Source organism: Buceros rhinoceros, unplaced genomic scaffold (genome assembly GCF_000710305.1).
Source record: "Buceros rhinoceros silvestris isolate BGI_N320 unplaced genomic scaffold, ASM71030v1 scaffold549, whole genome shotgun sequence".
NCBI lineage: Eukaryota > Metazoa > Chordata > Aves > Bucerotiformes > Bucerotidae > Buceros > Buceros rhinoceros.
In genome coordinates this window covers 37,671-55,601 of record NW_010429653.1, presented here as the reverse complement: position 1 = coordinate 55,601, position 17,931 = coordinate 37,671, and the positions used below count along the sequence as shown (strand labels likewise).

At 42.8% G+C, this 17,931-nt stretch overlaps 1 protein-coding gene across 1 annotated transcript in view; it reads right to left on the bottom strand.

The window, feature by feature from the left end:
* The window catches only part of UVRAG (UV radiation resistance associated), a 78,973-nt gene that overhangs the window by 38,418 nt on the left and 22,624 nt on the right, over window positions 1-17,931 (bottom strand). The window contains exons 7-12 of the mRNA XM_010142703.1: window positions 14,710-14,815; window positions 12,710-12,836; window positions 11,689-11,773; window positions 10,958-11,045; window positions 10,340-10,400; window positions 8,219-8,384 (exon numbers count right to left, since the gene is read on the bottom strand). Coding sequence (XP_010141005.1) covers window positions 8,219-8,384; window positions 10,340-10,400; window positions 10,958-11,045; window positions 11,689-11,773; window positions 12,710-12,836; window positions 14,710-14,815 — 633 coding nt within the window. The remainder of the gene's footprint in view (window positions 1-8,218; window positions 8,385-10,339; window positions 10,401-10,957; window positions 11,046-11,688; window positions 11,774-12,709; window positions 12,837-14,709; window positions 14,816-17,931) is intronic.

Below are 17,931 nucleotides of genomic sequence, written 5' to 3'. Positions count from 1 at the left end.
GCAGAATCATTTGGCTGGAGGAGACCTTTAAGATCAAGTCAAACCATTCACCTCGCACTGCCAGGGTCCCTTTAAACCATGTTCCTCAGTGCCATATCGACACGCCTTTTAAACACTTCCAGGGATGGGGACTCCACCACTGCCCTGGGCAGCCTAGGCCAATGCTTGACAATCCTCTCTGATAAAGATATTTTTCCAAATATCTAAACTAAACCTCCCCTGGCCCAACTTGACAATGCTTCCTCATCCTGTCACTTGTTCCTGGGGAGAAGAGACCAACCCCCACCTCACTTCAACCTCCTGTCAGGGAGTTATCACGAGTGATGAGGTCTCCTCTGATTCTCCTTTTCTCCAAGCTAACCTCCCCCCCCAGGTCCCTCAGCGGTTCCTCCTAAGACTTGTTCTCTAAACCCTTCACCATTTTCATTACTCTTCTCTGGACATGCTCCTCAATGTCCTTCTTGTAGTGAGGGGCCTCTTGTGGTGAAGGGCACTTTCAACCTCTCAGCACCCCACCAGAAGACCAAGACACAAGAAGCTTTAGCTGCACAGTTTCAAAACCTGTTTCCTTTTCAGATAAGCTACACCATGGTTATATTGGCTTCAGAGCAGAGACTGGCCCAGATCTTACACAGCAGACCCAAGCAGCAGAGAGCTTGTTGGAAGGAATGCAACTGAAGGGCAACAGTATGAAACTGCCATCACCACCAGACTGCTCAGTGATAGAGATGCAACACAGAGAACTTCGGATGCTTCTTAGATCAAGCTACCAGTTGACAGTGGAGGCCACAAACTGACCTTAGGGTGACTACTAGCCTAACAGGAACAGCTAACCAGTCTCCCAACAATTAGCATGATTGGGAAAGTTTTAAATGAAAGAGTTAAGATTCCTACCTGGCAAGCAAGGCAGAAAAAAGGATTTTAAGAGCGCACTTTGCTTTGTAAGAGAAGACATTTAGATGTGACAACAAAACACAAATCACAAGTGAATTCAGGTTTGATTACTATACAGTTTCTCGTTTTTACTTAAGAGAAAAAGCCACACTTGTAAAACAGCCTTGACGAAAAAAAACACAGACTGCCAGGAGAAAAAAGTAGATCCTCACTCGAGCTTTACACAACACAGAGATAATTAGTTTACTGGGAAAACATATTGGCAATTTAACCTTATGAAAAGTCTTTTCAAAATGCCTGAGTAGCTCAATGCAACGGTAATCGAAAGCAGAAGCACTGCCATCTTCCTATTACGAAGCGTATCTGCTGTGACCTTGCTCTTGGGGAAGGTACAATAGCTTCAATATGTACAGGCTGTACAGAGGAGAAGGACGCAAAGCCCCAGGCTGTGAAAACCAGGCAGTTCTTGGTAAGACGTTCACCAGTTTATACTGGAGGGTATCATTCTGCTTCAACACCTAATGATTTTGAACCCCTCAAACCACAGCCGGCTGCAGGACGAGCGATACTTTTCTGTAAATTGTGCATTTCCATGACACATTTCCACCTGAATTCAAGGCAAGGGATACCAAGGCAAGGACTATCTGCTAACACTGAGCAGACAACCTCGCTATCAGGACTTTCCATCTCCCTGCCACTGAAGGATCATTTTTAGCTAGAGGACACTCCATAAAGGTCAAGTCCTCGCGCACTGAAAAATGAAGTAACATTTTGAAAAATAATCTCATCAGGAGTGTAGTGTTCCAACAGGAGTAAATTAAGACTCTGTCTTCACCAAAACATTCCTCAGCTGTAGATGTCTGGGGTCAGTGGTCTCATCTCCTGCTGTAAACAAAATCTGCTTTCTCAGGAGCATGAAAAAGCTTCTAGTTTCCAGAAACAGTATTAACAGTATCTAAATTTATTAAAGAGCACCTGATCTAACTGCTAGTCTAGGCACAGTAATATTTGCTGACCCAATGAAGGCAAAAGCATCATTTTGGTGATCAAGAATAAAACAAACTAGGATTTGAGCGAATTATCCTCAAGAATGTGGAACGTAAAACACAGTTCAAGAGAAGTTCAAGGCAAAAAGCATTCTTTGAGCAATATAGTTGAACACTTAACACACACTCCATCCACCCCAAAGAACCAACGTTGCTTTGACAGCTATTAGATTTTTCAACAAACCATCTCCCTCCATCTGATTCCAGTTTGCCAAGATTTCTTCCCAAAGCTGCTGTTTTATTATCTCAGCCCCAGTACCAACTGAGATTAAAGACTTTGACTGAGCTGGAAGACGGTAATGTCAGTGAACAGTTACTCTTCACTTGCTCATGTCATGATTTGTCAGACGGCTTTGTTGCATGTGGCTCATTTGTTAGCAGGCACGAAGCAGTAACCACCTTCATTTGTACTAAAGTCTGCTACAGCCACAACCCTGATTTTCCCATTCTTCGAAACAGGAGCAAGGCCACTGCAGTGAGGATCACGTTTAGACCACGCTCATTCAACAAGCGCCTTCCAAACACTCCAGAATGATCCATAAGCACCACTCAGCTCCACTTATTTGCAAATCCACTTGACAGACACACTGAGAAAGGTGATGCAGATGCATGAGTGTTCACCACACAGTGGTGCAGCCCTTTGGTCCCTCACTTGCATGTTGGCTTTAGCTGCACAGAAGGATTAGGATAAACTCACTCATGGATTCTCATCCTTAAGGAATCCAGAACTATTCTGAAGCAGTAACAAGGGCAGCTGCATTTCCTGCCTGATACACCCTTCAGCTGCTACAAGGCTGCCTCATCCCAGAGAAAGATAACCTGGTTTTTATTAGTCAGACATCTGCAGTTCCCACAGGGGCTACAGAGATGAAATGAAACTGGTCTTTACAGAATCCCAGACTTGTGGGTTGGAAGGGACCTCTGGGGATCATCCAGTCCAACTCCCCCTGCTAGAGCAGGGTCCCCATGGCAAGGTGCCCAGGATGGCATCCAGGCAGCTCTAGGATCCCTCCAGAGGAGGCGGCTCCACAACCTCTGGGCAGCCTGGGCCAGGGCTCCCGCACCCTCACACCAAACAAGTTTCTCCTCCTGCTCAGCTGGAACTGCCCACGTTCCCGTTTGGGCCCGTTGCCCCTTGTCCTGGCACTGGGCACCACTGGGCAGAGTCTGGCCCCTCCTCCTGATCCCTCCTTAGCTCTTGATCACAGGGAGGAGATGCCCTCTCAGGCTGCTCTTCTCCAGCTCAACACCCCCTGGGCTCTCAGCCTCTCCTGGGCACAGAGATGCTCCAGCCCCTCCTCATCCTCACAGCCTCTGCTGAAGTCTCTCCAGTAGCTCCTTGCCCCTCTTGAACTGGGGAGCACAGAACTTGTCAGAGGACTCCAGATGTTTCCAGATCAAGTCTGATGCCAGCAGATCTTCACAACTGGCTCAAAACAGTTACTTCTGGAACCTCTACCTAAAACTAAACATCCAGCCAAAAACTGACTGATAATTACCATCCTCTGGCATGCCTGAAGTTCTCAATGATGAAGATAAGCTCCAGAAAAAGACAGTTTTGAGGTATAACTCCACATCATAGAAATAGTTTCCAGGATCAGACCTATCATGTTCAGCTGCAAACACAGCATAGAATTTTGATCCCATTTTCTCTGAGGACTCAGTAGTGCAAAAGACAGACATTTCCTATGGTCATCAGACAGGACAAAAAGAAGGGTAGTTTAGAAAGCCATGGCAGCAGGCTCCATTCCCCTCCTCCTTATGCCATTTCATACAACCATTTGGTTCCTGAGGTACAGAAAAGCCATAAAACAGCTGCAGCAATGTCAGATGACTCTGATGTAGATGCCCTAGACTGCATCATGGCTGTTGGTGTATCTTTCTGCCTGTTGCTGTCTGTATTTGTCAAGCAGAGTGGAAGAAAAGGCCTTAAATCTTTCTATAAACTATAAAATGCCAAGGAAACCTTTACAGTTTACTGCTATGTCAGATCAGCTAATGCCAAATATCCCTGAAAAAAAAAAAAAATATACCAGACTAGATCAGGCTTCTTCCATGACTGTCTAGGGCCTGTTTGTTTGTCTGTTTAACTTTATTTTTAAGCTTTATATATTTATTTTTGGCCTTTATAACATTTAGTGACATTAAGTTCAGTATTTAAACATACACCACACAGAAAAAAAAGCAATTCTTCAAGATCAGACAACTCTGCAAATGCCTGTATGTGCTCCAGTAACTCTGCTTAAAGATTACAATCTTCTTTTTGCCATTTAAATACAAAACCTTTTTAGTTCCTGTTTTCTATCCCTTCACATTTCCCCCCACCTAACCCGAAATATGACTTTGAGGAGGTTATTTCTTATTACTGCTAGTTTTCTAGTCCCCCCCTAAACACATTTTGGAGGGAAGAAGGTGTAGCAGGAACCCTGACAGGCTACATATACTATTTGATTTCTCTTTACTGTATCTACAGAGAAACAATGTTAGCAAAACAATTTCATGAAACCATTCTCCCTTCCAAATTAACTACCAGGGAGGCAAGAAAATAGTTTAAAAGACACGGTGTGAATGCGAATGAAAAAACATGATGGAAATTATTTCTCTGAATGTACGTTTCCCTTGTACAGACATATGTTGGTACCAGAAAGGTGACTAAATGCCAGCTTAGACGATTTCACAAAGCATGTCTCACTCCAGACATCACGATCCTTGTTTTGCTCTGAACGGGAACTTATTCTTCATTTAAAAATCTGGGAGCAGACTAACAGAAGCATTAAACACTGGGCATGACGGCCAGGGTGAGAACACAGCATAAATAGTTTGATCTCAGCATTCTTACGCTGTTTATGAGGACATGATGAAGTGCTGGACTTCGGATTTGCAGGAATGGCGCCAAAGAATTTAGGTAGTTTATCCAGCAAACATGTTTGTTTGTCATTGGAGAGAGGAACATGCTGCTGCCAGAAGCAGCTTAAATTTGGGATTCATATATCCATCTCTGAATATATATGAATCTGAGAGCGGAACTTCCGAGGAACAGTCCTCTTTCTTCCAAGATGTAATCTTGATGTAATCTGGAGATGTTAAGGGGGCCCCCTTGAGAAGTGCATTAATGAGATATTTTGTGAAAATTGTATTCTTGCCTCACCTTGGTGGTTCAGAAAGTCATAAAAGTAGATTTATGGGAGAAAACTTGCAGCCTTTTAGTTGTACCCATATTATTTCACAGGATATGAGAACAGTTAAATAGATTATAAACACTAATAGCTCTCCAATTACAAAACTGACCGCACATTGCTTGCCACTGGTAGGGATTCCACGCCTCACTCTACCTTCACTAACAAGTGCTGAGTTCTCACTACAGCCTCCTGCTTCTTTTGTACACTCTGAAGTTCTAATATAACAGAATTGCAGCAGACAAAATTGAATATTTCTACAAGAACCTTTAGCTTTAAGTGACTTGGATCATCCAAGTAAACAAATCTGAAGCAGATAAAGTATTTCCAAACGTAACTTGTATTTGGAAAGGTCTCAAAATACTTAATGAGATTACTACAAGGGCTTTAAAAAGCTGGTAAAGAGTTGAATGTGAAGTAACATTTATACAGCGTAACATTCAAACCAAAGACGTGTACTTAGGGAACTGCTCTGGAGCTACTCAACAGCTATTCCCCCAAACACAATTTTTAGATGCTCTTCATACGGATCTCAGGGCAACCCCGCGGTCCAACAAACCGGAAGTTTGAAGCCAAGTAAAATGTTTAACCTAGTCAATAATCACGGTGTTACACGTTATAGTAAAGACAGAGTATAGAGAAAACCTCATGGTAATTAATCAGCAGCTTTTCAAACTCCAACGTAAAGAAATTCAATAATGCCTGTTAATTGCTGTGGTCTATCTGGTCAGGAGCAGGTGAGAGACACGAGCTATTTGTTCAGAAAAAAAACCACAAGTTAAGATGTTTGAGGTTTTCTATAGCAACCAAAGTCCTTTGAGAGCTGGTGGGATTGTCTCTGGGAAGACGACCTCAGGCAGGAGCTAATCCTGAAAAAATCTTGCAGAACACAGGTAAACAGTCCAACAGGGATTCATATACTTAGCAAAACTCTCCCTTTCAGAAATCTATTGTGAAATAAAGTATTAAGTCATGAGGGTTTGGAAGGCTACAGCCTGAAGGACTAAACCTTCCCCTCTGTCTCAGACAACAGGAAATTGTTTTAATCTTTACACACCCACACACGGGCAGCTCTACTCCTCAGAAATTTGTTTTCCAGATATAATTTGCTGCCTGTCTGAAAGTGATGTACAGGAAGGAGTATGATCATGCATTTAGAGAACTAAACTGAAGCAAACCAGATTAATGTTCTATTAAGTTACCCAGGAAGTGTTTGGACAAGTCATTAAAATGGTACAATTATACAGTCATTTTTTTATTGTGTCGAAACAGGAAAACCTCAGTGAGTTTAACTCTTATAGCAAGTTACCTCTGCTGTCCCACCAGAAGTCACCGAGCTTCAGAGAGAGATCAGACACTTCCAAGCACCCCAATCCTGTCAACTACACAGAACAAGACCCTTCCATATTGATCCGGACTATTAGGAATTAGCGTTAATACATTGTAAGACTTTAATTGAGTATTTCCAAAGAATTTTACACAGATTTCATGTCAATACAGCTACTAACTACAGTTACAAATTAATTTCCCCTCAGCCATTTCTTTTGCACCCTTTTCAAACCCTGCATATGGAAAAACAAAGTTACTGTTGCTGCGAGCCAGACCCTAGAGTATTCACACACTCAGGAGATTGGTGCAGAGCAGCTGGGCTCCCACAGCCAGTCAGCGCTGTGCTCCTTCGAGCTCTGGGGCTGCAGGCTACAAAGTGAAGCTTAACCAATAATTGCCACTATTTGCGTATTAGAGCACACAGGTGCAAAGACAGCGGGAAAACAGGCAAAGAGCCAAAATGCAGGAGAAGGCATTTGGAGAGTGAATTTAAGGACAGCAAGATCGTTTCCTAGTAGCACAACAACAACAGTGCAGCTACGTGCTGAAAGATGGCGATTACAGAAAAAATTAAAAACTCTTCACTGAATATTCCAGGCAATCCCTGGTGTCAGCCCAGGCTGGGGATGAAAGGCTAAAGGGCAGCCCCCAGGAGAAGGACTTGGGGGTGCTGGGGTGGGGGAAAGCTGGACAGGAGCTGGCAACATGCGCTTGCAGTCCAGAAGCCACCCATGTGCTGGGCTCATCCCCAGCAGCGTGGGCAGCAGGTGGAGGGAGGGGATGCTGCCCCTCTGCTGCGCTCTGCTCTGCTCTGGGGAGACCCCCCTGCAGTGCCGGGTCCAGCTCTGGGCTCCTCAGCACAGCAGAGCCAGGGAGCTGCTGGAGCGGGGCCACAGGAGGCCCCAGCAATGCTGGCAGGGTGGAAGCCCTCTGCTGGGAGGCCAGGGGAGAGAGTTGGGGGTGTTGAGGCTGGAGCAGAGAAGGCTGCGGGGAGACCTTAGTGCGGCCTGTGAGTGCTGCCAGGGGCCTCTGAGAAAGCTGGGGAGGGGCTTTGGATCAGGGGCTGTTGGGACAGGACAAGGGGTGATGGGTTCAAGTGGAAGAGGGAGATTGAGACCAGAGAGAAGGGAGAGATGTTTGATGCTGAGGGTGGGGAGACCCTGGCCTGGGTTGCCCAGAGAGGTGGAAGAAGCCCATCCCTGGAACTATTCCAGGTCAGGTTGGCCCTTGGGACTTTGAGCAACTTGCTTGAGTAGTACATGTCCCTGCTCTCTGCAGGGTGGTTGGACTGGGTGAGCTTTATATGTCCCTTCCAAGCCACACCATTCTGTGATTCTATATTAAGTTTATACCCGATTACAATTCACAGTGCTCTTTCAATTGATTAAAATCCTGTGGTTAGAGAAAACTGTTTCTTTTCTACAGTAAGGGCAGAAGCTCCTCAGTGAAGCTACACTTGTCACCTGTAGTGTATTCCCGTAGCCAGCAGAAAAACATGACAGGCAGGTTTTCCAATCAGCAGCCAAAAGTTACCTACAAGACCCACTGTTTAAGTTTTTCCAGCATTATTACATGTCAGATCAGTACTATTTGTGTCTCAATGGACTTAAGAGTGACAAAGCTGAACTACTCTATTCAACCACAGGAGAAACTCAAACAACTGTCCCATGGCTACTGAAAGCAGTAATAAATACCCTCAACCCCTCCAAAGCTGTTCAAGGTTTGTGTTGTTGATCTGTGGTTTTGAAGGAGCATACTTTACGACATACTTACTCTCGCTCTTTCTCTGTCAGTTTGTCATTGATATTATCTTTGATTGTAGAGCGGGAGCCCTTGTGAATGATGGGATACCTGAGTGGCACTTGCAGGAAGTAGGATATCATGGAAACCAAGTGAGCGGTGTAGCCCAGGGCAACAGCAATGCTCCCGTCGTCTTTTGCTGTCAATAATAAAGAGATACTGTTATTCCATCAGCTGGATCTCACTGCAGGCTCAGCACCAGTTCACCCTTATTGCTTAGGGAACAAAGAACCAATGAAGCAATCTGAAGTTGTAACATAATGAATTTAGACTGACAACTGTTTGCAGTTCATTGCCTTTGCCTCCTTCATTAAAGGACAATGTCATGGCTTGTTCTCCTTCTAACTTTACACTTTTGAACTTAAAGTTACTCTTAACTGGGTGGGGGAGAAGAAGAGGTGGGAAAAGTGAAACAAAATTCAAGACAAAACTCAAGTCTTAAACTTCTTGCAGTTCTCTAGACAAAGCTGACATGTCCAACAGGGGTCAGGGAAAAGCTGGATTCCTCCACAGCTTTATTCATTAGTGAGATCACTTGGAGAGACACTGACCCCAGGGTCTGAACTCTGGTCTCTGCCAATATCTGGAAGAACTTAGATCAACCCTTTGTTTTAAAGTATCATTTTCAATTTGGCATTTGAGGTTTCAACTTTAAAGCTTCACCTGCCAGGAATACACACAGCTCTTGTGGTTCTAATTCCATCCTTTAACCTTGCAGGGGCCTTTCCTTTCTGTTTTCTCTATTTCCAAGTGAACACACCAATACAAAATCCACAACAGAGTCACCCCTTCTGCAGCACGTGGGAGTCCCGTGAAACGAACCAAACACAGGAGGGTCCTAAGAAAGCTTATAATGATGTTCAACAACAGCTATGAAATCATAACAAGCTCCATTAGGCCACCACAGGATAGATGGATTTAAAAGTTTCACCTCTCCCAAAAAGGATTTTGGAACAAGCATTCAGCATCTGCAGCAAAATTGGATTTTCGGGAATCAATTTTAAATACTTCAGATGCCCAATTTGGGGTTTTTAATATTATTATCTACCAAGAGCTTGAAGAAAGATACACGTCAAACAGCTGGTTTTCAAACTGAACTGTGCATTTCACTACACTGAATGCTTAGTACTTCTTCCTTGAATACAGTATTTCCAGAGACTTTGATACCCGATTTCTCAAGAATTACCAAACCGAGTTCATCACCACGTTTAGCACAATCAGGAAAGCAAAGCAATAAACTCATCTTTGTCATATTAACAAATTCATTTGTTTTAGAGATTATTCCTCCATTATTCCAGCCCCCAATATACACGTTGCTACCTATGGGATGGCTTTAAAGAGTCAGATAATTGATTGAAGTTTCTGCCCAAGAAACTGCGGAGTTCGCAGAGCAAGCAAGAACTACTCGAGGGGATTTTAATGAAGTTCCAGTCGATGTCAACCATTTGTAGATGAATGCAAGCAGTTACCTGTGAGACAGGCTTGTTACATATTTAATTCTGCAATACAATGATGACTGTAGACTGTTATAGTAGCTTGTAAAACACTCCATAGTGTCCAGCAGCTTTAAAATCTTACGTAGACAAATTTTTTCTTTGTTAAGTTCACCAGCAACTACAGCAAACAAAGGGGATTCATGCACATTGCCCCATTAAGATTTATGGCCTGAATGTAGCCACAGTGGAATTTTAGGTCAGACACTAATATTTTCCAGAACCACTCAGTTTGGAAGGCACCTCTGGAAATCGCAGAGTCCCAGCCTGCTGCTCAGAGTGGGGCCAACTACAGCGGGTTGTCCAGGACTGTGTCCAGTTGGGTTTTGAGCATCCCCAAGGCTGAAGAGTCCACAGTCTTTCTGGGTAACCTGTTCCAGAGTTCCAGCATTGAATCTTAGAATGCAGAAGCACTTAGAATCCACAGTAACTTCCTTTGTACTAGCTAGGAAGGAGGAATAAATAACGCATAAGTTTTCTTCTGGTCTAGACGGTTCTGGTCAGAAATTTGGATCCTAAGCCATTGCTATCAGTTTACTCAATTTTATGAAGTTTAACAGCAGTATCAACTGTAACAACTAAATTAAGAATACCCAGCTACCTTGAAAGTCTTCAGAATTAGGAAGCTTGACTCCACAGACAAAGTAATCCTTTTGATCATTCTGTAAGTTTAAAACAAACAACAGAAAGTGAGAATGGAACAGTGACATCCAGCAAACAGAAACCTGCACAAAATCCAATGACAACACCACACTTTTGTAAAGAAAAAAAAAAAGAAATAGTCAATGAAACCCAGAGCAACTTGGACAGAGTTTCAATCCATATTTCATATAATTCAGAAAAAAAGTGGCTTTTTTAATGAGGTTCACCTCAATTCATTACATAAGAGGGTTTGGAGCTCGATGTTTTGACATCTGTTTATGTGCACTCCCTTAAAGCTCAGCATTACTGTCTAGAACTGTAAACAAAATGGAAAGTATCCATGAAATGACAGCTACAGCCATTTGACTTTTACAGTGGAGACTATTTCAGAGATGCTGGCATAAGGCCTCTTCCCAGGAGGTTTACAATCGAAGGACCAAATCCAAGAAAAAGCTGCATAAACCAGCAGAAGTGAAGAGCAAGTTTCGTCATGAATAGAACACACTGTTTGCTTGCAGTGTAATACATAGGAAGCTCGTTTCACATCAAACAGATTTTTAGTACATAAAGAACATACCAGGTCAATAGGGTAGATATAAGATAGTTCCGACAGCAGTTGCTTGCATCGAATAGTTTGCTGGGCATTTGTCTTCAAAAACAGTTCTCTTTGAGGGGAGAGAACCCAAAACCATTAGCTTCTTCAAAAGCATTAAGTATCAAGCCTGCATATCCCTTCTGTGTCTTCCTATGTATCAGCTCCCCTTTCCCACAAAACAAAATAGAGAAGACAAAGCTAACTTTTCATTTTCAGTTGTACCTCATGTTAGAGGTGTATTTTGGCTACAACAGTTAAGTATTACAAAGCTCTGCTATGCTAAAACAGACCTGAAAGTCCTGTCGTAGTTCGTATGTGGAACCAAGCATCTGTTTTCTCCTCTTCTAGACTTGCCACTGTTAATTAGCACTTTACACATAGCAGAGATATAATTACAGAATTGCTGTGGCTGGAAAAGACCTTCCAGCTCCTCCGGTCCCCCCGTTCCCCAGCACTGTCAGGCCCCCACTAACCCCTGTCCCTCAGCACCACCTCCACACAGGTGGGAAACTCCTCCACCACTGCCCTGGGCACCCTGGGACAAGCCTGGACAACCCCAACAGGTAAGTTATGACTTAACATAAAAGATGTCTCAAGGGAAAATATGTCTTAAGAGAAGTTTTGGTGAGACATTAGGAAGAATTTGGTGCCAGGGCTCCCAGTCTCAAGCTTGTATTTCATTTCCAGCTGCAGAAAAGCGCAGGGCCTTTTACCTCTTCGCCGTGCATTCCTTCCTTAATTCATGCAGGGATTCATTATGCTCTTGAAGTTTCTGGTATTCAGTCTCAAATGCATTTTCTAAACAACATGAGGAATCGGAAAAAAAATAGTATCAAGTATTTTCTTAGTTATGTGCATTTTTAAAAGTTGATACTGACACAAATGCTGGCAATAAGCCTCCAGTTACTCTTAGATGCCCATTTTCCATGTCATGCTGCCAAAATAGGGAATGACAATGCAGGAGGAAATGCACTATACACCACCCACCAGCCACATACAACCAGCAATGCCTCATTCACCTTCAACACCTCTTCCCTTCATTTCCAGAGGAGTAATTCAGTTAAGGCATCTCAATACTTAGCCAGAATTAAATAGCAAAAAAACTAATTTTCAGTAGTAATTAATTATTTAAGACTCAGCTAAGTATTGATGAAGTCCTGCAACAAGATCAAACACCCGTGTAGCTCAGTCTTTGGTGAGCTCCAAAGAGACCATGATGTTGCATCTTAGTACAGGACACTTTTCCCAGTAAAAGAATACCAAGAAGACTGAGCATTTCACCTTTCACTTATGTAATAAGCTACTAAGGGGGATTTTTGTCTTCTAACACTTAAAGTGGGATCCTATTCACAGGTACAATAACATCCCTTGTGACATTAGAATGTATCTGCATCAAGGCACTGTTTACTGTATTACAGTGCATCTCTTCTGACTTTCTCATGAAGTGTTAATTAAGTACAGATTGAAGATGGCTGTAGAGAGGTATCACAGTAAGAAATTACTTTGAGACAGGATACAAGAAACTGCTGTTCAAAATTCAGTGTAACACAGACAGTGAAGAGATTTTATCTGGCTGCAAAGTTCAGGTAAAGAAAACCACAAGCACATTAGAGCCAGACAAAAAACCCATCAAAACAGCACCTTAGTTTTGGCCACCACAATCATGAGGTGCTACTCTTCTGCTCAGCCAATTATGAAGATCTGCAATAGAAACAATAACGTTTCTACTCTTACCTCTGTCACGCAAAGTACTTTTTTCCTTATGTAACAAGGCCACTTCTCGCCCAAGGGCCTTCTTCTGCCTCTCCAGCTCATTACGTAGCACCAGGATCTTCAGCTGTAAACATTCGCTCTCCTTTTTCTATGGGAAGAAAAAGAGATTTAAAAAAAAAAATGTTTTTTTCTGCACGCAAGTAGTTCTGTAAAAGAGGTGATAGGAAGGAAGGGAAAAACCAGACAAGACTAGAGTCTGCCAGACTAAAGGCTGAGCTCATAGCTTACCACAGGCAATAGATTACCAGAGAAACTCAGCTTTGCCCCACAGTGCTTGTTCCTCCTGTGGGATGCATCTCCTCTCCTGCACTCAGGGATGCAACCCAGCCCAGAGTGGAAATTGAGAGGAACAAGTACACACACAGTCATGGCAGAGCACTAGTGGCTTTCATTCCCTGGTGAAGGGCTTGGCAACAAGAGGGAGGATGAGCACTGAGGAGTCTACGCTAAACTGAGGCAGGGAGCTGAAAAAGCATTAAGGCTGCCTGAGCTCTACAATTAGATCCCACTCTCAGCTTCAGGGTGATGAGCTAAAAATAACACAAAAGGAAAGAACACGTCATGGGGAGCAGAACATGTCACTGCATGCAATTATATTTGAAGGATTCAGTCTTTAAAAGTTTTACGATTTGTCTTGTACCTACTCTAAATCTATTCCTGTTTAGAAAGAATCTGGGTTTTTTTTTGTTTTGATGCACTGTCTCCACTAAGAAATTGTGCTGCCATGTGCACGGCAAAGCAGGATTCTCTATTCTAAGAGGGGTTTGAGTGGTTTTAAGAAAGGAACATCTACCATGTTTAATAGATACTTGTTGAGAATAAATGGAGACATTCAAAATGGAAAAGAGAAGTTACACCAAGGAAGTTGAAGTTACATCTTCAGTCCAAACACACCTTCAAAGCTTGAAGGGACAGTCAAGAGTTGTAAGCAAGTTTCCTTACATCGTAGACCATGATTTGCTAAGAAGTTGCATCACATGTATGACTGGTGCCACTTCTGGTTTTCGTTTTCTTAGTGTAGTTTTGCTCACACATATTTATAAAGGAAAAGTCGTTGCATGGAGGAACAAGGATAACCAGAACTGAAAAATAGGTGATTAAAACCTTTCAACACCCCAGATACCACAAAAGGCAAAGAAGCTCTAGGCTGGGGCACTCACAGAGATGTTATACTGCCCATTAAGGGAGTTGACTTCTTCGTCTATTACACAACCCAGTAATTTGAGCAGGTAAACAAGCTTCCATTCTTTTTTGTTATCAAACCTTTAAATCAATCTACAGCAACAGAGGAACTTCACAAGTCTGCCCCTTCCTATCCAAGGCACCAGACACGCGCTACCGAGTGCCAACACAATGAAATCGCCACGAGCCACCCTGGTTCTGTCAGCTAACTGCTTTGAACAGAGCTCAGCCTTCCTGGGTAGAAAGCAGAAACAAGGGCCAGAACACTTTTTTTTTGGAGGGAGGAAGAGGACAGGCAAAACACCCTGTCAAAAGCTATTGTAAGATCAAATGTAATTCCTGCTTAAAATGAATGTGTCACTTGAGTGACAGCTTGTGTGTGGATTCTATTCACCCAAAGGAGCAGGACGCAGCCAATAGAATCACCCCACTCTAAATCCCCCACAGGTTTCTGTCAGGAGTTATTTAAACCATTAAAAGTTCATTTTTCTCGACAAACCTCTTCCATACACTGTGCAATGTTTACACTTGCATAGTATAAAAGCAATTATACAAAATAAAGGTAAAAATAGGGTAAGTGATCTATCAACCCAGCCGAGTAACACACACAAGTCTAAAACCCATCATGTTACACTTTTCAGCCAAGTTCCCATTTGAAATGACAGGTTCAAATAAAGATTAAGTTTGAGGGTTAAAAAAACCCCACAGGCTTATGGTCAAGACATGAGCCAGATGCTCCAATGTGCCTGTACGTTAAGGTTTTAACTAACCAAACTCACCAGTTCGTTGCTGGTAGATGTACACCTCAGCTTTTCTTCAATCTCCCTTCCTATCTTCTGGACAGTTACCTGAGTCTGTTTAATTGCACACTGGGCTCTGTGAAGCCTGTGAGGAAAAAAAGAGAAGTTACAGCTCTACTAAAGGTTCCCCACATGTGTGTCCTGCTGATGAATGCCCCATACGCCACCTCCAAACCAGTGATGTGGATCCAGGCTGGCAGCTTCTACTTGGAAATGAAACGTTACATAAGGAATCACAAGTCATCCAGTTTAGAAATGAGTACCCAAAGCAAACCAGCAAGTCTCTAAACTCCATCATGTGCCAGATTTCGCTTGTTAAATTCAGGAGGTGCCAATAAAGCAACACTCCAGTCAGAGGTAAGTACAGGGATCTTACGTAACAATCAACCAATTGAAACAGAGAATGTCAAGCCGAGGACACACGCACAACAGTTACTGTAGGCCAGCTCTAAAAAAGTACAATTACCCTTTAGATAACACGCAGGCCAAGAGCATGAAACGCCCTCTGGTATCCCCAAATATGCTACGGGCCCTACTCTAACAAAAGCATCGGTTTCTTCAGTGAATCATGTTTGAAGCATGAAATGATGATGTTGAGTTTCTGATCATTAGCCCTGGCTTCAGGGTGAAGAGGGAAAACTGATTATTTGATGTATTTATGGAGAAAAAAAAAATCCACAGAGGAAAGCAATAGCAAAAACAGGTCTAAGAGAGGCACTAACATCTTAAAATGAATATGGAGTCAAAATTAATGTATTTATTAGAGAAAAATGAAAGCTAGTCTGCAGACACAGACTATATCTTTTAAGACATGCAGACCCAGGCTTACTTTTCCCATACAACGTTTCACTCTTAACAGCTTCTCCTGTCATAAGGTTATTTTTCAGGCAGCCTTTCTGCTGAAATAAGCACTCAGGTTTTGTCAGAGCTTCTTGGGCTGCTCATAGCACACAGAGCCTTTTGGAGAGTAGCTGTACCCCATCTATATCACACATCAAGCAGCATGGGGGTGGAAGACGATCACCAAGGCAAACAGCACTGGGTGCTCGGTCACCCAAGGGGTTAGTCTCACATCCCCAACAGAGCACTGAGACCTCATGAAAACACTTCTTTCCTGATGGGAACTACTACTTCTATCTGCCACCTCCCCAAAGGCATCTTGAGGCTGTTGGCTACATAACATATGGTCTCGCAGGTCAAAACCAAGGTTTGCTGACCATCTTGAACATCTAAGTCTCCAACTTGAACAGTTTCCAGCCTGCCTCTTTCCAAAAGTCTGGACTTTTCTTCTCAGACATAAGAAAGCCTTACCACAAGCTCAAACTTATAGGTAAAGAGTAATAACTGAAAGATATTTCCTTTTCCCCTTCATCTAATTTTACACTAGAAGAACATTACTGATTTAGTCTGTTAGGTGATGAAGAAAGTTTTACAAGTTTTCACGTCATGCCATTTAGGCGGCAAAATCTGACTGCTGGGAAATGTTTTACTCACTGGAAGAGTATTTATGTAACTGATCAGCTGTTAGAAAGGTCATTTACCATGAGTTCCTTGCAGTGATTTGTTCAATATTCAGATAACAATCCACAAATCTTGCAATAGCATCAAGTTCTTCTGCCCGTGCCCAAGTATAAGGACTAAACACATTCTCAGACTGACTTCAAAAGAGCACATACCTTAGAATAATTCTTCCAGTTGGTGAATCTCTATCTAAAGGTATATTCCGAAACTATAAGGATCACTATACAAAATAATTCAGCAATCAAGTCTGGTTTTAATAAGAAAAGGTTTTCTTTTTAAGACAAACATCATTGAGTTATTTCTTGCAATATAAAAAAACCCTGCAGATAAACTTGGCTGCCTTGATGCCAAATAGTGTCATTTACATCGAGGCAGAAGACAGAAAACTTACCAATACTGGTTGACTTGGTCCCAGTATGCTCCACATTGTTCCAAAAACTTTAAAGCAGTAACAGTAAGACCATGACCACAGCCAAAGTTAAGCCTTCCAAAATTGAAATATTAAGGACTTCACGTCACAAAAGCAGCAACTAGCAACAAAAATCTCCCTTCTCCAGCCAAAAAAGACCCCATAGCACCCACACGGAAATCTTTGGTCATCCAACAACAGGAACACAAATTAAGCCCTAAGAGCATCAGCATGGAAATTGGGTCCATCACTTCTGCAGGCACAAGACAGACGTCAGTGGAGGCAGTTAGGATGGTACCAATGAATGGAGATCAAGTGGAGGCCATAAATCTGGATTAAAATTTATATATAATGAATGGAGAGAAACTTCCAACATGAATTGACCACATATTGTTTCCATTTCTAGCCTGAATGCAAGTCCAACACTACAGCCTAAAGTTAGCACAGGTTGTGCTTTGACTACAATCTGCCTTGGTTTAGTAACCAAGAAGTGATGAGCCAACCCATGGCATGCTCTATGTGCCATCAGCCAATGCAGGACCCTTCCTAGATCATTCAAGAGAGCTTTTCATTATTTTTTATTAAAATTAGTACTTCCATCACACTTTAAGAGCTAATTCAGGGCTTCAAGAGGCCACTGGCCTACCACCAAATTTCCTTTGGCAAAAGCCAAGCCTGTCACAGCACAAAATCAAGCTTTTATTCAAGAGGTGGCTTAGCCAACAGTGTCGTCATCCCATGTTTGCAGGCTGCTCTGGTGCCTCTGCAACAGCCCGCATCCATTGTCAGCCAGCAGCAGAGTCAGACAAATGTTAACTGTGACAGATTTACTGCTAGTGCTCAGGGCCCGGAGAGCTGCTGTGTGATTGTCCAACAGCAGGCAAGTTGCACACTGCTGCCTGGGAAAGAACTGGGAAGCAAAACAGATGTTAAAATACCTTTTCTAACCCTAATCTAGTTTGGAGGTGGAGATCCAGGAAGCTGCTGTTCTACTTCCGTTTTCATGTCACCTGCTCTGAGGTGAGGGAGGCTAAGAGGAAACAAAATACTCTTCCTTCCTTTGGGGGTTTCAAAGACAGTGGGATAGATACAAAAATATGAGCCATATACTGTAAGCTAAGACCAACAAAAGCTGGTCTAGGAAGAACCAGCAGGAAAAATTTCAACTTCTCTTCAATTGCTAGTTCCCAAGTTGCTGAAATAGGGGCTATTTGGGGCATTTGTTTGAGGCTCTTCAAGTCTGACATAAAATCATTTCCTCTCTCCCCCCC